The sequence below is a fragment of the Nelumbo nucifera genome, chromosome 2 (genome assembly GCF_055504915.1).
Source record: "Nelumbo nucifera cultivar China Antique chromosome 2, China Antique-T2T, whole genome shotgun sequence".
NCBI classification, from domain to species: domain Eukaryota; kingdom Viridiplantae; phylum Streptophyta; class Magnoliopsida; order Proteales; family Nelumbonaceae; genus Nelumbo; species Nelumbo nucifera.
The window spans coordinates 98,998,386-99,024,291 of record NC_142650.1 but is presented as its reverse complement, the minus strand read 5'-3'; the positions used below and the strand labels follow the sequence as shown (position 1 = coordinate 99,024,291).

Genomic DNA, 25,906 nt, shown 5'->3' with positions numbered 1-25,906 from the left:
ATTTGTTCTTTTATAAACCATGCCACTATTTCAGGTAATCATAGAAGCCCTTAGATTATAAATTATGGTGCTTCTAGTTATATAACCAGCATGTCTAATCTATTTAGCTCATAACAACTTCTTTCTGATCGTAAAAAGATATCCCTTGCTGATGGGCCCCTTGCTCCTATTAAGAAAGGAAGATATCAAAACTTCATACACCCTTGTTTTATCCTTTGTTTTTCATGTTCTTAAACATAATACTTACCTTTTGTCTATTAGTAGCTTAGCAAAGTCAATGAATTGTAGTATAGCACTTTTCATACCCATTTTGTTTTTCAAAACCTAAAATCTCTGTTACAGACTGTATAATTAAAATAGGAAGTAAATACTAGGGAGATATGATTTACTTTGATTGTAGGACTGATTTGTAGGAATTTGATTAGTCTTCTTTCCTAACATAGAATTTGTAATTTGTATATATACATACGAGATTGATGAATAATATAACAAATTCGTCTTCCTCTGTTTACTCTTGCATTACATGGTATCAGAGCATCTGGTCTCTGCCTGCCCTTTCGTTTTTGTCCTAAGTAAACAGTAGGTAGAAGAAAACTTTTGGGTATTTCGGGTCACCTCCTTGGAGCAGTTTTTTTTTTTTTTTCTCACCGCCCATCCAGGAAGAAGCGCCGCCCGCCGATCGGAGGTTTTGCAAAATCCGGTAGTCTGCAGTCCTGCGCGTGCGTCTCACGCGCCGCCTGAAGATTCTGCCATAGTCACACGCGCCGGCGCGTGAAGGCGCATCTGTCGCCGAAAAAATTTTTTTTTTTTTTTCGGTCATTGTCTTTTGGCTCGCCTCATCCTGTATAGCACATATTTGTGCTTTATTACATGCATATCCATTCCGGTGTGACTTTTGTTTTCAACAGGTGTGCTCCGTTGATTTTTGGTGCTCAAAATATTCTGTTTATTTGAATTTTGAGGTTATGGCAGACAAGAAATCAGTAGTTATGTCGGATGTTGTTTTGGTGATGTCAAAAATAACTGAGCATAAGCTTAATGGCTCTAATTATCTGGATTGGAGTAAAACTGTTCAACTATATTTACTGAGTATTGCTATGGATAACCATTTGACTGATGACCCTCCTAGTGATGACTCGAGAAAGTCTTGGTTGAGGGAGGATGCTCGTTTGTTCTTGCAGATACACAACTCCATTGTAAGTGAGGTTGTTGGTTTAGTCACTCACTGTGAATTTGTTAAAGAATTAATGAACTATCTAGAGTTCTTGTACTCCGGAAAGGAGAATATTTCCCGCATTTATGATGTCTACAAAGCCTTTTACAGGGCGGACAAAGGCGATAGATCTCTTACAAGCTATTTCATGGATTTCAAGAAAACATATGAAGAACTTAATATGTTGCTTTCGTTTAGTACTGATGTGACTGTTCAACAAGCTCAGCGAGAAAAGATGGCTGTTATGAGTTTTTTAGTTGGCCTCCCTTCTGAATTTGAGACTGCTAAATCTCAGATTCTTTCCAATTCAGAGATCTCTTCTCTACAAGATGCTTTCAGTAGGGTCCTTCGTACAGAAAGTTCTCCACCTGTTCAGCCTAGTAGTGCCCTTGTCAGCCGCAATAATATATCTGAATTAGGGAGACAACAATACAGGAGTGGTAGTGGTAGTAAAGGGATAGGATCCAACAATTATGATAGGTCAAGTAACTATGACAGGAATACTAATACTCGTGGACAGGAGTCAGGAGAGATAGTGTGTCATTACTGTCATAACCCAGGACATATGAAGCGGGATTGCAGGAAGTTGCAGAATAAGAAAACTCAGTCTACCCATATTGCATCCACCACGGATACTTCTGAGAAGTCTATCATGATATCTGTAGAAGAATATGCCAAATTTGCTCAGTACCAAGAATCATTGAAACCTCAATCTACTCCTGTTACTGCCATCGTCGAGTCAGGTAAACCAAATACATGTCTTGTTTCCTCCTCTTCAAAATGGGTCATTGATTCTAGAGCTACAGATCATATGACAGGTAATTCAAGTCTGTTTTTTACCTTTTAGTCTCATAAATCTACCTCTCCTGTTACTTTAGCAGATGGGTTAACATCTTGTGTTATTGGGTCTGGCACAATTAGTCCAACACCATCACTTCCTTTGTTATCTGTTCTTAGTTTACCTCAGTTATCATTTAATTTAATTTCTGTTAGCAAACTCACTCGTACCCTTAATTGTTGTGTCTCATTTTTTCCTGATTATTGTTTATTTCAGGATCTTACGACGAAGAAGATTATTGGTAAAGGACATGAGTCTGGAGGTCTCTACATCCTTGATACACAAGTTCCAAGATCCATAGCCTGCTCTGGAGTTGTAACCTCTTTTGAAGCACATTGTCGGTTGGGCCACCCCTCTCCATGTGTTAAAGCAAATTTGTCCTCAATTTCAGAGTTTGTCGTCATTAAATTGTGAGTCTTGTCAGTTTGCTAAACACCATTGTCTTAGTTCGAGTCCTAGAGTCAATAAACGAGCTAGTGCTCCTTTTGAGTTAGTCCATTCAGATGTTTGGGGTCCGTGTCGAGTTGAGTCCAAAACTGGGTTTAAGTATTTTATTACTTTTGTTGATGATTACTCTCGTATGACATGGTTATATTTAATGAAAAATCATTCTGAGGTGTTTTCTCATTTTTCTGCTTTCTGTGCTGAAGTTATAACTCAATTTAATGTTTCTGTACAAATATTGAGAAGTGATAATGCTAAGGAGTACTTGCCAGAATCCTTTCAAACTTACATGCTTCAGCATGGCATTCTTCATCAAACTTCTTGTGTAGATACACCATCTCAAAATGGGGTTGCTGAACGGAAAAATAGACACCTTCTGGAAACTGCAAGAGCTTTGTTATTTCAAATGACAGTTCCTAAACCTTTCTGGGCTGATGCAGTTTCCACAACATGTTTCTTGATTAACCATATGTCTTCGTCTGTCCTTCAGGGTAAGACTCCTTATCATGTTCTGTTTCCAAATAAAACACTGTTTCCTATTGAGCCTAGGGTATTTGGGCGTACATGCTTTGTTCGGGATGTTCGTCCTCAGGTTACCAAACTAGATCCAAAATCTTTGAAGTGTGTTTTTCTTGGGTATTCTCGTGTTCAAAAAGGGTATAGATGTTATTGTTCTACTCTTCACAGATATCTTGTGTCAGCTGATGTTAATTTTCTAGAAGATACACCTTTCTTTCCATCTACTCTTCATTCAAGTCAAGGGGAGGATGATGATTTGTTAATCTATACTGTCACATCATCAGTTTTACATCCTATTGAATCTACTCCTGCTAGGCCTAAGCCACCTATAGTACAGGTTTATTCTCGGCGACCAACCCCTCCGGATCCATGTCCTGCACCAGCTCCTTCGTCGTCGGGTCCAATCTCAAATGATCCTGTTCCTTCGTCATCAAAACCAGCCTCTAATGATGATCTTCCTATTGCTCTTCGTAAAGGTAAGCGTAAGTGTACTTATCCAGTGTCTTCATTTGTGTCTTATAATCATTTGTCGTCCTCTTCTTGTTCTTTTATTGCATCTCTTGATTCTATCTCTGTTCCTAAGACTGTTAAAGAAGCCCTTCCTCACCCTAGATGGCGTACTGCTATGATTGAGGAGATGAATGCTTTAGAGGACAATGGTACTTGGACCTTGGTAAATTTACCTATAGATAAGAAGGCTATTGGGTGTAAATGGGTGTTTACAGTTAAAGTCAATCTTGATGGGTCCATTGCCCGATTGAAAGCCTGTCTTGTTGCTAAAGGATATGCTCAGACTTATGGAGTGGATTATTCTATCAGGTTGTTTATTTCTATGGCAGCTACTTATAATTGGCCTCTTCATCAGTTAGACATCAAGAATGCTTTTCTTCATGGGGATCTTTAGGAGGAAGTTTATATGGAGCAACCGCCTAGCTTTGTTGCTCAGGGGGAGTATGGGAAAGTTTGCTATCTTCATAAGTCTCTGTACGGGTTGAAGCAGAGTCCTTGCGCCTAGTTTGGAAAGTTTAGTCAGGCAGCCGAGAATTTTGGTATTAAGAAAAGTAAGTCTGATCATTCTGTTTTCTTCAAGCACTTTGTTGCCGGCATCATTTTGTTAGTTGTGTATGTGGATGATATTGTCATTACTGGGAGTGATACTACAGGGATTTCATCCCTTAAATCCTTTCTCCACACTCAGTTTCATACCAAAGATTTGGGAATGCTGAAATACTTCTTGGGTGTTGAGGTAACAAGAAGCAAGAAGGGAATATTCTTATCTCAAAGGAAATATGTACTTGACTTGTTGTCTGAGACGGGAAAGTTGGGAGCTAAGCCATGTAGCACTCCAATGGTTCCTAACTTGCAGCTCACAAAAGATCGCGAATTATTTGAAGATCCTGAGAGATATAGAAGATTGGTTAGAAAGTTGAATTGTCTTGCTGTAACTCGTCCAGATATTGCGTATTCAGTTAGTGTGGTGAGTCAGTACATGTCCTCTCCAACAGTTAATCACTGGACAACTGTAGAACAAATTTTGTGCTACTTAAAAGGAGCACCTGGGCGAGGAATTTTGTATGGCAATCATGGTCATACTAGAATTGAATGTTTTTCAGATGCTGACTGGGCAGGATCCAAGGAAGATCGAAGGTCTACTTCAGGCTATTGTGTATTTGTTGGAGGGAATCTAGTTTCATGGAAAAGCAAGAAACAGAATGTTGTCTCACGTTCGAGTGCAGAATCGGAATATAGAGCTATGGCCAAGTCTGTGTGTGAAATAATGTGGATATATCAGCTTCTGATTGAAGTAGGTCTTAAAACTTCAGTACCAGCCAAGTTGTGGTGTGACAACCAAGCTGCTCTTCACATTGCATCTAATCCTGTTTTTCATGAACGAACTAAGCATATCGAGATTGATTGCCATTTCGTTCGTGAAAAGATTCAGCAAGGTTTGATTTCCACAGGTTATGTGAAAACAGGAGAACAACTGGGAGATATCTTCACGAAGGCTCTTAATGGGGTTAGGGTTGATTATCTTTATAACAAGCTGGGCATGATTAATATCTATGCTCCAGCTTGAGGGTGAATGTTATAGACTGTATAATTAAAATAGGAAGTAAATACTAGGGAGATATGATTTACCTTGATTGTAGGACTGATTTGTAGTAATTTGATTAGTCTTCTTTCCTAACATAGAATTTGTAACTTGTATATATATATACGAGATTGATGATTAATATAACAAATTCTTCTTCCTCGGTTTACTCTTGCATTACAATCTCAAAAGATGATTGGGTGTGGCCATAAGGCAAATGGGATATACTTGTTGGATATGCCTAACAAGAGTCTCGTAGCATCTAAAGGAGTTGCTTTGGAGTCTATTTCATCAGTCTATCAATTGAGTCATGTTATGCCATTTACATTTTGGTCATATTTCTTTTTCTACTTTAAGTCATTCGTTTCCATAATTGTTTAAAGGAATAATTTTGTCTAGTTTTCATTGTGAATCATGTGAACTCCCCAAACATTGTAGAAATTCTTATCCATTAAGTAACTAAAGATCAATTTCTCCTTTTCGTATTGTTCACTCTGATGTTTGAGGGCCTTATCATTTACTAGATATGAGTGGCTATAAATATTTTATTATATTTGTTGACAACTTCTCTTGATTTACTTGGATTTACCTCATGTGTTTCCATGATGAAATTCCAACCATTGTGCAACATTTTCATGATTTTTTTCTTATAGTTTAATATTTGTATCAAAATATTCCACTCTAATAATGCCAAGGAATATTCTGAGGAGAACATTTCATCATATTTTGACAGATTTGGGGTTATTCACCAAAGCTCATATACCTATACTCCACAACAAAATGGAATAGCAGAAAGGAAGAATCGTCATGTGGTTGAAGTTGCCAGAAGCCTTTTTTTTGCGTCTGATGTTCCAGTAAAATTTTGCAAGGATGTTGTTCTTATTGCCACATATTTGATAAATCATATGCCTTCTCATGTTTTGGGTTTCAAGTCATCTTTCAATCTCTTATTCCCTGATGAGGATCTTTTCCCTCTTCCTCTTTAGTCTTTGGGTGTACCTATTATGTTCATATTCCCAACCATCTGTTGAGAAAAAGGAGTATAGCTTTGAAGTTGAAAAGTGAACTTAGCAAAATGGAGAAAAAAATAAACGGGGCAGGAACAAAACCAAAGAACACACAAGATTTTTAAAGTGAAAAACCCTTTTGAAAACCTAAAGGGGAAAACCACGAGACACTAGTCTAGATGAACTTCCACTATCTCTTGGAATGGTGGGGTTACAACTTCTCTGGTCTCTACTAAAGGATAATGCATCAAGAAGATAAAATCTCCTTTTTTGTTATAGAGGATGAACTTGGTGTTCACACGTTTAAACTAATTACAGGTAGCTAATGCAAGCTCACATTCTCACTCAGTCTAAAAATGAACAAAGACACATAAATAAATAAACAAGAGTGACCATTCATCTTCCAATGCATAAATCATTGAAGATACCCTACATGTCAAAAGGCAATTGATCATCATAAGCCTGCGGAATCACCATTAGCAAGGCCTAAAGGAGGAACAAGGTAAGAAAGGGCTAGGATAGCTAGCGATACCAAAAAGGGTGTTGCATGCTAGATGACACATGAAACCAAATAACTAGCAAGGTTCGAGGAGCGATGAGGCAGAGCTAGCAAGGCCATCATCCCACGAAGCTATGAGGTCTATAGATATTCCATGATGTTTGCGACTAACTTGTGAGGTCCATGGATGATCCGCGAGGCTGAAGATGTAAGGTCACTGCTGAATGTTTAATTCTTCTTCTACATGAGGAGGGAAAACCCAACAAATACCCCCTCTTGACTCATGAGGAGGGTTCTACCTTACCTACCTTATTTTCATAAATAATAAACTTTCAACAATCACAGTTTTAGTCATCATATTTGATCCTTTCTCATCAATATGGATTTTATCAAGTCCCAACTACTTTATTTCCAAGGCATCATGAATCCAATGATATTTAACATCAATGTGCTTGGATCTTGAATGGGAGGTGAAGTTCTTGTTGACATGGATGGCACTCTGACTATTTGAGTAAAGAATAGATTTTTCTTGCTTTAGCCTAAGTTCTTATGGAAGTCTCTTCATCCACAACAACTCCTTGCTTGCTTTTATAATATCTATTAATTTTGCTTCAATGGTGGACAAGGCATTACACTTCTGAAGCTTAAATTGCCACGAGATTGCTCCCCTTGAGTAGGTAACCAAGTACCTTGTAGACTTCCTTGAGTCAATGCCACCAACCATTTCTGCATCTATGTAGCCATCCAAAACAGGCTTGTCATTTCCAAAACATAGACTCATCTTGGAGGTGCCTCAGAGGTATTTGAGGATCCACTTCACAATAGCCTAGTGAGGTTTGGCCTAGTGCATACCATGGCATACATCAGACTTCGCACGGCTAATGCATAAGGTACACCCTTCGTTTCTTCTTTTTCTTCTCACTTGAAGGACACTATTGTGAGCTCAATCTGAAATATACTGAAATTTGAGTGTTAATTGGTTTGGCCTTGCTCATATGGAACCTTTCCAGTACCTTTTCAGTGTACTCCTAAGACAACCAGAGTTTTCTATTCTTCCTGTCTCGGAGAATCCTCATACCCAGAATTTGTTTAGCTGGTCCCAAATACTTCATATCAAAGGATTTTTTCAGCTCTAACTTTAGCTTCTCAATCTTCTTGACTTCTTGTCTAACAATCAACACATCTTGACTTCTCAATCTTCATATCAAAGGATCCCCTTTTTTCTGGCTAAAGCCTTTCCCCACCAGTCGAGCTTTGTATCTGGGCCTCGCACCATGTCCTGTCTTAACTTTGAACACCCACCTATTCTTGAGTGCTCTGTTTCCTTCAGGTAGCTTCACAAGGTTGTAGGTGTTGATGTCTTGCAAAGACTTCATCTCATCCTACACCACCCTTAGGCACTCTTTCTTGTACTCATGAGTCGTAGCCTCTTCAAAGTTTTCTAGTTCATCACCATCAATGACCAGTAGATATTCATTTGGGTGTACATCTAGGAAGGCTGTCTCTATCTTGTAAATCTTCTTGGTTTCTGGTCAATAGTAGGTTCAAGAGATACTTGCTCAGGGTATGTGAATCCCTCTCACAGTGAACTATCACTAGAGTTGTTTTCTTGCAAGATTTCTCACTCCTATGGTACTTCTCCTCAATTTTCACTATGCACCATGGGTGGACTTGGACCTAAGTCCACAAAACTTTTTTGCACAAACCTTGATTTTTCTATCTTCTCAAGGACTTTGATAGCCTATAGCCGAACTCTTAATGACTATATCACATGAAGATGAACTACTTTGCTTTGTTGTCAAGCTTGGACCTTTCATCCTTGGGGGGTGTGTCGGTGTGAATAGAATCCCTACAATCAAAGACTCATAGGTGTGAGTATGATACATCCTTCCCTTTCCAGACTCACTCTGGAACATCACCTTTTAGTGGAACAGAAGGTGAAAGGTTGAATAAGTCTACTGCAGTCCTCATGACTTCTCCAACTTGATGCCAAATTCTGTACAATAAGCATCGAAGAAGCCTCTGTACTAACCCCCATTGTCGACTCTTAACACATGCACTTCAATTTTCTGCCAATTTCTCTTTCAACACTAGTGTGAAAGTTCTTGAAGACCATTAGCACTTAGTCTTTGGACTTCAGGGCATAAGCCTGCACCTTCCTAGAATGGTCATCAATGAATGTAACAAAATACAGAGCACCACCAAGTGCTCTAGTGCTCATAGAAGACACATCAGTATAAACGAGGTCAAGAATATTTTGACTTCGTTACAAAGCATACCTTTGGAAAGAAACATTATGTTGTTTTCCTACTAGACAGTTAAAGCAGGTTTTTTCAGATGCATACATTTAGCTAAAGGCAAAACTTTCTACCTTGCAAGGGTCTCGAGGCCACTCATATGGTTGAGTCTCGTTTGCTGTAGCTCATTGGAGGGGTCTTCCACAGCACTCACCTCCCCATTGCAGATCGTTGCTTGTGTGACATAGAGGATATTCACTTTCTCACCTCTATACAGCACTAGATATCCCCCAGTGAGCTTCCATTTAATTTCACCAAAATAGGTAGGATACCCAGCATCGTCAAGGCAACTAGTGGAGATAAGGTTTAGGCAGATTTCTGGAATGTGTTTGATATTCTTTAGGAGAAGCTTGCAACTAAGACTGGTCTTCAAATAGATATCTCTCATGCCAATGATCTTGGCAATAGTATAATTTCCTAACCTAAGAAGCCAAAGTCACCAGTAGTGTAGGATGAGAAGAAATCTCATCAAGAAGTGACGTGGAATGAGGCATCCGAGTCTATCACCCAATTGGAGTCTTGGCTTGTGAGGTTCATGGATCCAAGGCCACAATTAGTTGCAACTGTAATTGTGTCCTTGTCTTGTCTTTTGCCTTTACCCTTCCTTCGGATTGCTCTCTTTTTAGCTTTCTGCACTCTATCTTTACGTGGCTAGTCTTGCCATAGTGATAACATTTTATATCTTTCCTTGGTTTGGACCTTCCTCTAGACTTGTCTTTGTCATCACTCTTGTAGAGTCTTCTGGTTTTGCTCCTACCTTTCTTTTCAACAATAAGAGCATCGTATTGAGTGAAGGTACCATTCTCCTTCCTCCTTGTTTCTTCATTGAACATGTTGTCTTTTACCATGTTCAAAGTTAGTACACCATTCTGGGTTGAGTTGCTAAGTGAAACCACCAAAGTTTCCCAGTGATCTGGTAGAGAACTCAGAAGAAGCAATGCTTGTACCTCATCATCAAATACTATCTTCATGCTAGATAGCTTGTTCAAGACTTTTTGGAATTTACTGAAATGCTCAGAAACATTGCACCCATCCTTATATTTCATATTTACAAGCTTTCAGATCATGAAAGCCGTGTTCTACGAGGTCTTGCATTCATACAGGCTCTCGAACTTCTGCTAGAGCTTGTACGCGTCAACTTCTTGTGCAATATGTTGGAAGACACTCTGATGTCTTGAGTTCCAAAAGGGAAGCTACTACATTAAGCAAGCTGGCATTATTGACATCTAGGCCGAATGGGCCCTAGTGCTCTTTTTATTTCTTGTCTTTTTACTAGCTATGTTTATATTAATGGGCCTGGACCATATGGGTCATTAACTCCTTTCTATGTTATGTTTATGAGCTGGCCACTCCATTAAGGGCATCTTTGTGGTTCTGTTCATTATGATTAAGTTTGTAAAAGTAATTAGGAGACAAGAGAGAGAACTGATCGAACACATTGAAACATTTATTTTTCTGGGTTGATTTTCTTTTCTTTCTTCTCTTTTAAATTTTATATCCTTATTGCTGTTATTAATTCTGCCAGGAAAAGTTACGTGTTGCTCTATATGTTCAAAAAGCAGCCCTACAATTTATTGATGGTATGGCCTCTATGAAAGCACATTTCAATTATGTATTTCTTTTCAATCATAACTTCTGTTTTGCATTCTCACTTATTTTATTGTGTTTTATTTTTTGTGTTGTTGTATAGCTGGAAATCGAGTAGAATACAAGCTCTCCCAAGAGGTTAGAGAAGCTGACTTTGGCATTGATCCAAATGAACTTGCATCAATTGTTCATGGCCATGATTCAAGGCGTTTGAAGTTCCATGGAGAAGTTGAAGGAATTGCCAGAAAAGTTCAAGTCTCACTAACTGATGGTGTATATTTAACTGATCTACCTAGGAGGCAGAAGATTTATGGATTCAATCAATACGTTGAGAAACCACCTAAGAGTTTCTGGATATTCGTGTGGGAGGCATTGCAGGATTTGACTTTAATCATTCTCATAGTTTGTGCTGTGATTTCTATAGGTGTAGGAATTGCCACTAAGGGTTGGCCAGAGGGTATATATGATGGATTGGGAATTGTACTCAGTATCTTCTTGGTAGTGATGGTTACTTCAATCAGCGACTACAAGCAGTCATTGCAATTCAGAGAATTGGATAAGGAGAAGAAAAAGATTTTTGTTCAGGTAACCAGAGATGGGTGTAGACAGAAAGTTCTTATCTATGATTTAGTGGTTGGAGACATTGTTCATCTTTCTATTGGTGACAAAGTTCCAGCTGATGGGATTTTTATATCAGGTTACAGCTTGTTGATTGATGAGTCAAGCTTGTCTGGTGAGAGTGAACCTGTAAACATATCTGAGGAGAATCCTTTTCTTCTATCAGGAACCAAAGTTCAAGATGGGAATGGTATAATGCTGGTAACATCAGTTGGAATGAGGACTGAGTGGGGAAGGTTGATGGAGACTCTGAATGAGGGAGGAGAGGATGAGACACCATTGCAAGTGAAGCTGAATGGTGTTGCTACTATTATTGGGAAGATTGGTTTGACTTTTGCGGTTCTGACATTTGTAGTTCTAGTGGCAAGGTTTCTGGTAGATAAGGCATTGCAAAACAAGTTTTTACAGTGGTCCTTGAGCGATGCAATGAAGCTTCTGAACTATTTTTCTATTGCAGTGACTATAATTGTTGTTGCAGTTCCGGAAGGGCTACCGTTGGCAGTGACACTAAGCCTTGCCTTTGCAATGAAGAAATTAATGAACGATAGGGCACTTGTACGGCATCTCTCTGCATGTGAGACCATGGGTTCTGCTACTTGCATTTGTACAGACAAAACAGGGACACTGACAACAAACCATATGGTTGTCAATAAGATATGGATCTGTGAAGAAATAAAGGTGATAAAAGGTAATGACAGCATAGATGCTTTAAAGTCTATGATTTCTGACGATGTTTTGATAATCCTATTACATTCTATATTTCAGAATACTAGTTCAGAGGTGGTGAAAGGGACAGATGGAAAGAATACCATCCTGGGTACTCCAACCGAATCAGCATTGTTAGAATTTGGCTTGCTTCTGGGGGGTGATTTTGATGGTCAACGCCAGAAGTCTAATATTGTTAAGGTTGAACCTTTCAATTCAGTCAGGAAAAAGATGTCCGTTCTTGTGACTCTCCCAACTGGTGGATTTAGGGCATTCTGCAAAGGTGCACCAGAAATCATCTTGGGAATGTGCAGTAAGGTAATTGGTAGCCATGGGGAACTTGTCTATCTGACAGAAACCTGGATAGAGAATGTCATGAATATCATAAATGGTTTTGCTTCTGAAGCTTTGAGAACACTCTGCTTGGCTTTCAAGGATATAGATGATAGTTTCAACAATGATAACATTCCTGGTGATGGATATACTCTGGTGGCAATTCTGGGAATTAAGGACCCACTGCGCCCTGGTGTCAAGGATGCAGTAGAGGCTTGTTTAGCTGCGGGAATTACCATACGGATGGTCACTGGGGACAATATTTACACAGCTAAAGCAATAGCAAAAGAATGTGGCATATTGACAGATGATGGCTTGGCTATAGAGGGTCCAGATTTCAGTAGTAAAAGTCCTGAAGAGATGAAGAAGTTGATACCAAAACTTCAGGTTGCAATGCCATTTACGTTACAAAATTTTAAGGCCTGTTCATTACCGCTGAAATCTTAACTCTGAAATGATGCCGTACAGGATCTTGTGACTTCAGAGCTTTCAGTTGCCATAAGGCTGAACACTCTGGAATCGTATGAGGAGGCCTATCATTCAATTAAATTGTAAAATTAATTCTTGATTTATCCTTATTTTTACAACCATACCCCTAGTCCGACAGGTATGTGGAGTATGTGTTCCAATAATCTAATAGTAATTATAGTAAAATGATTATTCAAATATAATAAAAAAAATCAATAACATAATATGGAAGTTATTATTAAATTTTATTAATGTTTTCTAATTGTTTTGTAAATATTTATTCATATATTATTTATTATTTTCATTATATTAAATATTAATAATTAAGTTAATTTAATATTTAATTATAAAAATAATATTTACATAATTAATTAATATGATTAAAAACTATTAAATCTATTAATAATTAAAACTATTAATTTTTAAATTATTAGCACCATTGCTTTAATTTTATAAAAAATTAGTAAATATTATTAATTAAAATAATTGACTTTTAATTAAAAAGTAATTATTTTTATTAGTAATTATACTTACTTAATTTAATTATTTATTAATTATAAAATAATTTAAATATTCATCACTAATGAAATAAAATAATTAATTCAGTAGTTTTTATGAGTTAAAATAATTGTTTTAATTATTCATTATTAAATAATTAATTTAGTTAATTATTATTTTTTTATTATATTTAATTAAGTATTTTAGATATGTAATAATTATTCTATTATTTACTAAATTTAATAATTTTTTATTCATTTTTATACTTTTAATCAATTTTTTAAAATTTTAAACATTTCACTATTCTTTTTAATTATTTATAACAAAAAAAAAACAAGATATCAGCACCAAAAGCTCACCAAATGAACAGGCCCTTAGTTGCTAACCATATAGGGGTACTTTTAAATGCTAATTATGTTGCTACAGGTAATGGCACGGTCCTTGCCTTTGGACAAGCACACCTTAGTGAAACAACTGAAGGATCTAAGAGAAGTTGTTGCAGTGACAGGTGATGGATCCAATGATGGCCCAGCCTTGCGTGCAGCAGACATTGGGCTTGCTATGGGTATAGCAGGAACAGAGGTTTGTGTTACATCTAGCCTTATGTGATATCACCAGTTCATATTTGCTCAGGCATGACTTCCTGCAAATTTCCCTCTTCCCGCAATTGTTTGGCATTTGTGTCATTTGAATCTTTTTTGTTCATTACATGTATTTTGTTGTTCTCTTATAATCAATGCTGTTAAAAACCCGGTAGAACCTAGGCAACTTACCTATCTAATTGCCTAGGCATTAAATCTTTTTCATGGACCAACCTTGTAGAGATTACTTTTGAAACGTGGGAAACCTTTTGTAACGTGTACCATCTATGATTCTTTGAAGTTTTCATTTGTTTCATTTTGCCAGTACTCTTCTTCAACAACCCTCTACATGTAACAAATTTGGCATCCCAAGAACATTATGCTTAAGAAAAATCCCTTTATCAAAACAGCTTGTTTTTTTATGGGTACATAGCTTTTTAGAAGTTCAGTTAGCTTAATTGATTTCATCTATAGTTATAAGTTGGAGGGTGGATAAAGGAATCTTTAGATTAGGGAAAGAAGTTTATATAAGGTCCACAATCTTTAGTAAAAGAGGATAATGAGAATTAAAATAAAAAAAATTCTATTGACTTCTCTTTTTTTTTGTTACAGATGCCATATTTTGACATCATTCTTTCAAGAACCTATTAGGTGCTTATGACTAAGAGTTTGTTCTTGGGTTGAACATCTTTGTTTTCTTATATTGGGTGTCTTCCTACATCATGATGCTAATGTGTAAGGAATATAATTAAAGTATAAAGATGAAGTTATTGTCAAAGAATAAAAATGAAGGTAAATAGGTGATGTAAGACAGGGAGTTTGACTGGTGTGGAAGATGAATTATGCTATATCTTAAGAATGGGGAAAGTACTATGTGGAGATATAGTCTGAATTTGAAAAAAAAAATTGATATGGTAAGTTTTCTAAAAAAATATGTTATACAACACTTGAAGAGATGGTCTTAGAAAGGAGACTTGCACCACTCAAACAAAGACTTAACACTACTATATTTGACTACATAACTCCTTTTTTTCATTTCACTCCATCAATGTCCATTCTCAAATCATTTGACTGCCTCAATCCATGTCCTTTCTGGCTTGCCTTGGCTCGTCTAGATTTTCAACTTGCAACAGATGCAACATGCTGACCCAACAAACCACAAGAGGTAGATAAGTCATGCTGTTAATAACTACTTTCTGGCTAAAGATTACTTTTGAGTATGTAATGTAGTTGCTTCTTGGTTAGGAGCATATGGATAATGCTCTCTAATGGTTTTAGAAGCATATGGGGAAGAAGAAACTATACGGAGAGGTGGTTGCACATGTGTTCTTCGTATTCTTCATTTTAACTTTCATATTTACATATATATTATTTTTGTACAGGTTGCAAAAGAAAATGCCGATGTCGTCATCATGGATGATAACTTTACAACTATTGTCAATGTAGTCAAATGGGGACGTGCTGTTTATATAAATATTCAAAAGTTTGTGCAGTTTCAGTTAACAGTTAATGTTGTTGCTCTTGTGATCAATTTTGTGTCTGCCTGTATCTCAGGTATGCAATCAATGAATTTGATCACTTCTAATGAGCATTTTAGTTGGATTTACAGTATGGCAATGTTATTATTTTCATTATGCTGATTTCTATCCTAAACTTGTTGACTTACAGGATCTGCTCCTCTTACGGCTGTCCAATTGCTGTGGGTGAACATGATTATGGACACTCTTGGTGCATTGGCACTGGCTACTGAACCTCCAAATGATATGTTGATGAAAAGACCTACTGTTGGCAGGGGCATTAGTTTCATTACCAGGACCATGTGGAGGAACATCATTGGTCAGAGTATTTATCAATTGATCATCCTTCTTACTCTTCAGTTTTATGGAAAGGAGCTTTTGAGACTTAGTGGCTCAGATGCTACTTCAGTTCTCAATACTTTCCTCTTCAATTCCTTTGTCTTCTGTCAGGTATGGTTCATTGTTTTCAGTTTATAGATTCTAAAAGTGAAGAATCTCTTTCCTAAGTGTCTCATCCAATTTGCACCATAAAACTCTATTCTATGTGTTGGTTGATAGTGAAAATTGGGTTTATCAACTGCTTTGGTTTAAATTCATATCTCAGGTTATGCATGCCTCTTATGTGTTGTGTTATTTTATCTTTTTATGGATCTTATTTGGGTTGCAAAACATGAACTATATAAGAAAACAATATGAAAATTTGACTTGGATGAAAGAAATATACGAGGCTTACCAAGTTAAATAAAATGATTGTGATAGCCCCTTCATAGATACTGGAATAGAAGTAAAGCCAAAACTAAGTTACGAAAAGAAGCAAAAGATCAAGTTTCAGATGACTTTGGGACATGAGATGTGAGTTGCTAAGTGACATGAAGGCGCAACCTGCTATCTGCTGATGCATTTCTAATTAGTTTCCTATTTATTTTTGCTTTTTACTAAAAAACCATGTAGTTCACTGACTTCTTTATTTTTGTTGTTGTTGTTATATCTCCTTTTTCTTGGTCTAAAGAGCATTCCCCCTCAATTTTATCCATTCTTTATGGCTTATATCTTGCTATGCTTTTTTTTTTGCCCTTTATGATCAATAGAATTCAACTCAAGTAAGCCCAAACAACTGTATTGAGTTGACTATATGAATTCTGTTCCATCGTTCTGTTTTTATCAATAATAGAAAATTTTATCGAAGAACATAGCACAGAAATATACAGCAATGTTGGGTAATGACCTTTTTAATATATCATAGAAACATAGAACTAAGTGCCTAGTACCCCAAGGTAGGTAGATAGCCTCACCTAACAACCTAAAACACTCATTTTTTGTTTAAAAGTTCATCATCAAGTATCACAATCGACCACTAAATAAATTTGAAATCTATCAAAAAATACCTTGTTTATTCAGTAGATATGTATGGTTAGTGTGAGGGGCAGTTTGTCCTTTACATTGTATTATGTTTTCCCTAATATAAATAGGAAGAGGAGCCGCTACCCACTCACCACTTTGACTCCAATCATTCTCTTCACTTGTCTCTTTCTTCTCACATTCTTATCTAGAAGATTAACGTTTACAGGATGGTATTAGAGCACTAGATCTGATCAGGGGACATTCTTCCTATACTCTCTCTTCTGTTTTTTTTTTTTTTTTGATTTTATTCACTCGTGAGACAAGGAAATATGGAAACACTTCATCTGATCTGGTCACAGCTATACTTCTTTTTCATTTTTTATTCTTTGTCCTTGATTGTAAAACCAAGGAAGATTCTTTCACAAACCTGTAGGTGGTTAGATGATGTGAGTAATCCTTTTTGTTGGAAATTCTTGTGACTGTTCTTGTGTTACAATTACAAGTGGTGTTCATTCTGTAGGAGTAAATCTGGAGGCCATGGGATATTCTAGTGGTGACACTGAATGTGAGTTTTCTATTTCAGATTGCATGCTCTCCTAAGCTAATTGACAATGGTGTAAAGACTCTTAATAGCTGTGTTGTGTGTTCCCCTTTCTAGTTTTAGTGGTCTATCCTTCCTAGCAGTATATATAGTGTTTTTTGGCTAGGCAGTGAAGTGACCGATCAAAATTGGTGGAGAAGACTGGGCTATATCTTTCCTTTTTTTTTTGGTTTGGCAATGTTGGTACGTGAGTTTTTTAATTGTTGTTAGCAGTACAAGCCTGTTGGGAGGTAGTTTCCTGGTTTGTTGTATGATTGTTAGCTCGTATTGCTAAATGGTTTAGTTTAGCTTTGGGTGTTAAAGATGGATAGTGAAGACTCTACAACCTCTATTGTTACCTTAAAACTCTTTTTGGTGTAACAATTAACTTGGTAATATGTTTATACATGTTTCTATTACTCTTATAGATAGTCGTGAATTATCTAGAGTGGGTAAAAGTGTAAGACTGGTTGTGGGGAGTAATGAGAAGTCTGGTTATTTAACAGGACGCATAACAGAACCTAAAGGGAAGGAGCCAGATAATGGGACCAAGAAAACTATATGGTTATGACTTGGTTACTGTCTTCTATTCATCCTTCTCTTAGGAAAAACTTCATGTGGGCTGAAATTTCCAATGAGGTTTGGGATTAGGCATTATTCTAGAATCTACCAGTTACTAGTTGAGTTAACTGGATGTAAGAAGGGTGATAAGATCTTATCTGCCTATTATTATACACTATATCCATGTGGAAGGAGCTGGACTATTATTAGAGAATTTCCTAGAGAAATGAGAAGGATCTAAGAATTATAAGAAGTTAGTTTCTTAGCAACATGTGTTTGCTTGCCTTGTTGATGTAATCCTAGTATATGAACCCATGGGGAGCAAGGATTTGCTGTGTCTTCAAGTGGTGTATTCCCTTATCCAGTTAGAGGAGAGCAGAAGACACTCTATGAAATTGTTCGATGGGGAGCCTATGGCCTTGGAAACAAAGGGAGTTGTTAAGAAAGGCAAATAGTCTAAGAGGGAAGATGACAAGGATAAACTATGGTGTAGTCATTATAGTAGACAGAGAAATACCAAGGAGAACTGTTGGGATTTAGTGGGAAAACCGAAGAAATTTCAAAAGAAGCCTAGTAAGAAGACTAATTCAGCTAATGTGGTAGTTAGTATAGTAATTCATGATACAACTCCCTTTGGTTCCTAGCGTACCCATTCAAAGCTCTGTAACTTAGAGGTTCCTTAGCCTCATTTGCAGCCAGCTCAGGTAACTAGGCTATTGCTTTCCATACTTCAAGGCTTCCAACCATATGATTGTTATGCCTACCTTGTTCTCTTTATATCAATTGTTTTCTAGAAAGATAAGGTGAGATTAGCAAATTGGCTTCTTCATTGTTGGTTCAGGAACTTTATCCCTTCCTCTAGCATTATCCTCTCTTATGTATTGTATTTAACCAAATTACCTATTAATTTTCTTTCTATTAATAGTCTTACCAAACCTCTACATTGTAATGCAACCTTCTTTACCACTTCATATGCTTTTCAAGATTTGACTTAGAGGAGGACGATTGTTAGGGATCATATGGTGGATGGCCTTTATATCTTGGAAGATGGTGATAGGCCGAAATCTTCTTCCTCTACAACACTTCTAAGTCATAGTGATAGCCATGTTAAGAGACAGGTTTATTTGTGACATCTCTGTTTGGGTTATATGCCCTTGGAATCTTTAAAATATTTGGTTCCTTCTTTATTTAAGTCTATTTTTGAGTCCTCATTTCAATGCCATACTTGTCAATTAGCATTATAAAACATCATTTCTATTGAATAATAAAATATCTAATATTCCATTTCACATTGTGCATTTTGATGTGTGTAGCCCGGCTTGTATTGTGATTGATGGTGGATATCAATACTTTATGACTTTTACTGAAGACTATTCTCACTACACATGGATATATTTATATTGTTTACATGAAGGAACCCCATATGGATATATTTGAACATGTGGATGTTCAAATTTCCCAATCAAATATTGCTAATAAGTATTTCATCAAGGGTTTGACTAAACCTTTGCTACTAATAGAATATTACATTGTAGTTCTTGCCCTCAAGCACCTCAACAAAATGGTATAGTCGAGCAAAAGAATAGACACCTGTTGGAAGTGGCTTAAGGCCTACTATTGAAAACGCACATGCTAAAAGGACTTTGGGGTGATGCAATTCTTAGAGTAGCATACTTAATGAATCATATGCTTAGTAGGACCCTCTAATACAAAGCCTTTCATTAGCTTCTTTACTCAAAGCCTCCTCTTTTTTTTTTTTTTTTTTTTTTTCTCTATCCCTCTTCGCGTCTTTGGGTGCAAGTTTTTTGTCCATAAGTTGTCTCCTTCATGGGGTAAGATTGACCTCAAGTTTATTCCTTGTGTTTTCCTTGGGGACCCTTCATTTCAAAAAAGGGTATAACTGTTCTGACCTTGTGCATCTAAGCGTTATGCCTCATTAGATGTTACCTTCTTTCTATCCCAATCTTATTTTCTTCTCTCTCCTTAAGGGGAGATTTGTGGTGGTGAGAAACAGGTTTAGTTTCCTATATATATTCCAATTTCCCAATTTCTACTCCTTTTATTTCTAATTCTCAATTTCCTCTTTGTGTTATCTCTCGTCTTCATTATCAACAAAAAATCCAGCATGCATCTCAAGGTGTAGAGCAACCAAAAGTTGTGCAACCATTACCAATGGATTCTTAGGAGGCAAATCCACATGCTAGTCCATATTCTTTTCGAATAGGTATCTTTTCTTTGCCTTCACCTCTTGTCATTAATGACCTTGATGTTCCTACTGACCATGGTAAGGGTGTTAAATCTTGTACCACTAGGCAGCCTATTGCTCGTTACACTTCTCTTGACTCTTTATCTCCTTCTTATCATGCATGCATTTCTATTATGTCTAGTGTTCCTATCCCTAAGTCACTTAAAGAAGCTTTGGAATCTCCTAAATAAACTAAAGATATGCTGGAAGAGATTGACACCCTACACAAGAACAATATGTGGGAACTAATTGATCTTATTAAAGGAAAGAGAGACCTTTGATCCTATTGGAAAGATGAACTCAGTATAAGTTTTATTATCCTTGCTAATCAACCTAGGATGGCATCTTCGTCACTTGATGTAAAGAATGCCTTTTTAAATGGGGACTTGGTAGAAGAAGTGTATATGGTACAACCTCCAAGTTTTCATGCAAAGGATACTGAAGGGAAGGTTTGTCATCTTAACGACTCTTTGTATAGGATAAAGCAGTCACCAAGGAATTGGTTTGGCCGATTTGACAAAGCAATTCAATAGATGGGGTTTAAACGGTCTTAGTGAGACCATACTATGTTTGTGAATAGGGGAGACAAGAAATCGGTTGTCCATATTGTTTATATTGTTTATGTGGATAATATCATCATTACAAGTGACTAGGAGACAGAGATCTAGAAGTTGAAGCAATTTTTTGCTCCTATGTTTGAGGTAAAAGATCTAGGTTCTCTTAAGTATTTCCTAGAGATTGAAACTTCTAGATCCAAGAAAGGCATCTTCATTTCCTAAAGAAAATATATCCTAGATCTTTTACAGGATGCAAGTAAGCTTGGATGTAAATCATTCAACACTCCTATTGAGCCCAATCACAACTTAGGAGATATGTGGGGAATATTGTTGTTGATGCCAAACAGTTTAGAGACTTGTTGGTCAGTTGTTGTATTTGTTTATGACCTAGCCAAATATTGCATATGTTGTTAGTGTACTTAGCTAACATATGCATGCTCCTAAATCATCACATGTCTCATTTGTAGAAAGGGTACTAAAGTATTTGAAGAAGCACCAAGGAAGAGGTATATTGTTTCCTAATATGCATGTTCCTAAATCAACACGTCTCAGTTGGAGAAAGGATACTAAATTATTTGAAAAAATACCCAAGAAGATGTATCTTATTTGCTAATAATGGACATTTGAATGTTGAAACATGTACTAATACAGATTGGGTAGCCTTTGTAGATGATTGAAGGTAAACCTCTAGGTATTGCACATTTATGGGTGGCAAACTAGTGACATGGAGGAGTAAGAAACAATTAATGGTGGTTTGTTCAAGTACTGAAGTGGAATATCGTGTTATGGCACACAGCGTTATTGAGATGTTACGGGTGAAAACTACTTCTTTAGTTAGGTCTTCTTATAACTACGACTATAATCAAATCAGATTTGGACTGGATTCAACCATGTCCACATCCAAATCTGATTATCAAACCTCTAGATCTACATCCACATCCAATTATCTTGTTAGATTTCATATCAAATTCAAATTTAATCCACAACCATCTTATTGTGTTTAACATGACCAAAAGCTTTTAAAAAAATAATTATTTTTAACTTATATATGTATAATAGTTTTATATAAATATAAAATATTAAAATTATATTACACATAATATCTATATACATATATAATTGTATTACATATATACATAAATAATATTCTTATACTTGGATTTTAATCAACTACAAGTTCTAACATCCAAATCTGAGATAATCAAATTCGAAGTTGAATTAGGTATTCAACTTTCAGACTCCATTAACAACCCTACCTATAACAAGCCCTATGTCACTATATTGCTATAATAAAATTGTCATCAGTATTGCTCACAACCCTATTCTTCATGATAGGACAAAACATATCAAAGTGGACAAACTGGAAAAGTTGCTCACATTTTTTTCTAGAAGATTAACATCTGCAAGATATCTAAATGCCACATTTAATCTTGAGTAAGAAGTTACAATCAAAGCAAATTTCTAATTCTCTAGTTTTCCTTGACTTCTGGAGAAAATTTTGTAGACTTCTTCCTAGGAACCATAAACACAAAATAATCTCCAAAAAAGTACAAGGCATACAATTTCTTTCTTCTATTTGTATTATAAGAGAAAGACCAAATGCTTAATGGTGCAGCTCTAATTGTCCAAATTGAAGAATCTCAACTACAATGGGTTGGGATTTGAACTCATGCCCATTCAACATTTAATAGATCCTCAACCCAACCTAACTCAAGTAGACCTGTTCATGGGCCAGGCTGGGTCGAGCTTTGTCTCTATATTAACAGAATATACCCAGGCCCAAGCCCGAGCCCGGCCCGACCAGTGGGCCTAGATCTTAAGTCCAAGCCCGACTCTTATATAAAGCGCAAAGCCTAGGCCCAAGCACGAACCCGGCCAAAAAATTGGAAAATATTTTTGTTATTCAATAAAAAATTATTTTATTTATATTAAAAGACCTCAAAACCTAAAAAATAATGAAAAATCTCACTATTACTTGGAAAAAGGTAAGAATAATAAAGAAAAAATATTATATATATATATATATATATATTATATAAATACATTATCAAGTCGGGCTCGAGCTCGGGCCGAGATTTTTTAAGAAAGCCCAAGCCCGGCTCGAGAAAAGGTCAAGCCTGGTGTTTTAGGCCCGACCCAAGTCCACGGGCCTGATATCTTGTCCAATCCCAACTTAGATTGGGCTGGCCCGTTGGGCTACCCGACCCATAAACAGGTCTAGACTCAAGTTGTAACCCTACAAATACCCTTGATCATGTACTCGTAGACATTTACATTTGTCAAAGTTTGTGTGGGTGTGCCTATATATATATATATATATATTTATATGGGAAGGGTTGGGGTTAGGTAACATGGTCCATTTTGTATGCAGAAAATGGTATCCACACGTGAGTTTAATCGTGTACATGTAGTTGTAGTACATGTTAGAGGATGAATTTTGTATACGATTTTTTTCATTTTGTAAGAATTGTTTGGAGCACATGTGAGAGTTATGATAATTCATTGATAAATCTCGAAAAGACCACCTCTTTCTTAAATATGTGCTGCCTTTCTAATGTTTTACATCGAAAATGACCACTTCTCCCTTAAACACTCTAAAAACGTGTTGCCTTCTAATGTTTTACATAAAAAATAACCAGTTCTCCCTTAAACACTCTAAATACGTGTTGCCTTTCTTCTATCAAATAGAATATGTGTTTCTTTATGATGCTTTTAATTTTATTTTTATTGAATTTTCTTTTAAAAAATACAATCAGCTTTTTGGTGGTTATCAAATTTGAACATATGACAATCCACACGCCAGCTCAAACCTCTTTTCTCATGCATGAATTTATTATGACTAGCCCCTCATCTTTTCCTCTTTCCAACCTTTGTTTCATTATTTTGGTGAAATTTGCATTTTCATTTGAATCACCCACTCTTCTCTTGCCACATAAGCACCCTTCTTCTATTACTTCATCTTCCACCCTTTGAGCCTCTTTCCATAATAATGCTTCAATGGAGATCGTCAACCAAACCTTAAAAAAAAACATGTTGTCTATATAGACTCAATCAACCTAGGAATTTCTTGACGCTTTAGTTGATTCACCTTAATTGATCAAAGATCAATATGAATGATGCCATCCAAATGAAGAAAATATTTTTATAAGAGGAGATTTAAATAGGCATATAAGGAAAGAAGTGTAGTAGATATGATATGGTGCATAAAGAATTTGAGTTTAGGGAGGGAATTGAAAAATGAAATACAATTTTAGAATTTACAATAATTTATGATATGTTAACAATATATACATATTTAAAAGTATAGATAAATATTTAATATTATTTAAAAGTGAGTCAAACTTAAGTTAAATAGATTTTTTCCTTATCAAGAGAACCAAAAAATGATGTATAAGGAATGCAAAATTATCTTAGGAAAAAGCTTAAGCATACAACATAGTTTAATGATAATAGATGTGTGCATAGAAAATTGAAGAAGAATATAGAAGAAGAAATTAATAGGTGAGCAAATCTATTAGGATAAAAAGAAGCACAATTTAGAGAGAGGGCAACAGTATAATTAAAATGAAATTTCCATGAAAAGATAATGATGTGTGGTTACAAGTAGCTAACTATATAAAATAGATGATGATACTAATATTGTTTACCATTCTTCCCCTTTTTTTCAATCATGATGTTTCTAATATGTAGTCTGTGCTCACTAGTTAATCTTTTTCAAAGTCTTGCCAAATGTTATGATTTGATTTTAATAATTGAACATGTATTAATCTTCTTTCTCTAATTAATCTTTTTTTGCCAGGTTTTCAATGAAATAAATAGTCGTGATATGGAAAACATTAATGTTTTCCGTGGCATGTTTAACAGTTGGGTATTCATAGTTGTGATGTTCTGCACAATAGTATTCCAAATATTAATGGTTGAATTCCTGGGAACTTTTGCAAGTACTGTCCCTCTAAGCTGGCAATTATGGCTATTCAGCATTCTAATTGGATCTATAAGTATGGTCTTTGCGGTTATTATAAAGCAAATTCCTGTTGAACCAGCCAGGAATACAACCAATTCCCAACACTATTATGGTTACGTAGCACTTCCTACTGGTCCAGAGTTGGCATGACAAAGCATGGATATTGATAAAAGGGTTTTAATTGTTCTAGTTGTTCACTCTTCTCAAGTAAATTTTGTCATAACAATAGTAAGTTTTTTTTTTTTTTTCTTTCCAATCTTTTTTTCTTTCTTCTTTGGCTAACCAATATCAAATAATCATTTTTCCAAGAGCTTTTTGCACATTTACATTATGTGATTTTCTTTTAATATTCATTTGTCTTGTATTTTCACTTTTGTATACTAATAATTCAGCACGTGCGTTGTACATGAGGAATCTTTTTTCATATTAACTAGGTATATGTATCAAATAATGTAAATTTTATGGTTATTTATTTGTTCTTTCCTAATTATATTTATGTACTTCTTGTAGAGGTATAAATTGGGTTGTGCCACCCGCGGCACGGCCCATAGACCCGTAGCGGGTCACGCTCGGCCCGCCCAATGAACTAGCCATTGGGGGGTCCTCAACGGCTAGTTTCATCCTTTTGGGGGTTTTTTGTAGAAATACCCCTCATCAGCTATAAACAACTTTATAGGAGGGTATTTATGTATTTTGGTTTTGGGGGGAGGGGGAGAAAGAATGACACAAATGCCCCCCAATAGCTATATAACAGTTAGTTTGGGGGATATTTTGGGTAAAGTGATAAATAACTTTACAATGACCAAAATATCCCTCCCAACAACTAAAAATGACTAATTTTAGGGTATTTGGGGCAATTGAATTATTTCTAATTCCTATAAATAGCCTTATCCATTACCATGACACTACACCTAATGTTTCACCTAAAATAGATGATCAAAGTCAAAAACAATAGGAGAAAATGATGAAGTCAATATTTTTTGTATACTTAATAGTTGTATAGCATTTTTTCAAATTATTGTAAATTTTGTTTTAATTTTATTTAATTTTTTTGATATTTTTAATAACGTAATTTTTTATTTTCAATTTGTAATTATATTGTATTTTGATATTTTATTAATTTATTTCATTTTCCAATTTTCATATTTCATTCATCCAACTATTGTATGCTTTGTATCATTCAAATTTAAATGAAATAAAATTCTTATTTTTCTTTCAATTTGTTATTCACTTTGAGTCTTTGTCTCTTTGACTTCTTATTTGCTTAAGTAATTTTTTTTTCATTTATTTGTTAGATTTCTTATTTTTTTAAATAGCTCCCAAAAGAAATTTAAATATTTTAGTTTTACTTAGCAAACAAATAAAAAAAATCAAAAATGTCAAAAGATAAAGAAAACAATCTGGCCCGGTTCGGCCCACGCCCAAAGCTCAGCCTGTGGCCT

The 25,906-nt window shown here is 35.8% G+C and overlaps 1 protein-coding gene across 3 annotated transcripts in view; it reads left to right on the top strand.

Annotated features, from left to right (window-relative positions):
• LOC104606275 (calcium-transporting ATPase 4, plasma membrane-type-like) overlaps positions 1–24,931 on the top strand; it is a 38,249-nt gene extending 13,318 nt beyond the window's left edge. The window contains exons 5-12 of one of the 3 annotated variants that reach the window (XM_088897190.1): positions 2,268–2,461; positions 5,840–5,960; positions 10,435–10,489; positions 10,600–12,539; positions 13,545–13,700; positions 15,082–15,253; positions 15,368–15,666; positions 24,300–24,931. In XM_088897190.1, the coding sequence (XP_088753316.1) occupies positions 2,268–2,461; positions 5,840–5,960; positions 10,435–10,489; positions 10,600–12,539; positions 13,545–13,700; positions 15,082–15,253; positions 15,368–15,666; positions 24,300–24,614 (3,252 nt within the window). In that variant the 3' untranslated portion in view covers positions 24,615–24,931. The remainder of the gene's footprint in view (positions 1–2,267; positions 2,462–5,839; positions 5,961–10,434; positions 10,490–10,599; positions 12,540–13,544; positions 13,701–15,081; positions 15,254–15,367; positions 15,667–24,299) is intronic. The other 2 variants (XM_088897191.1, XM_010271377.2) reach the window with 2 other exon arrangements.
• Positions 24,932–25,906: the final 975 nt, after the last annotated feature.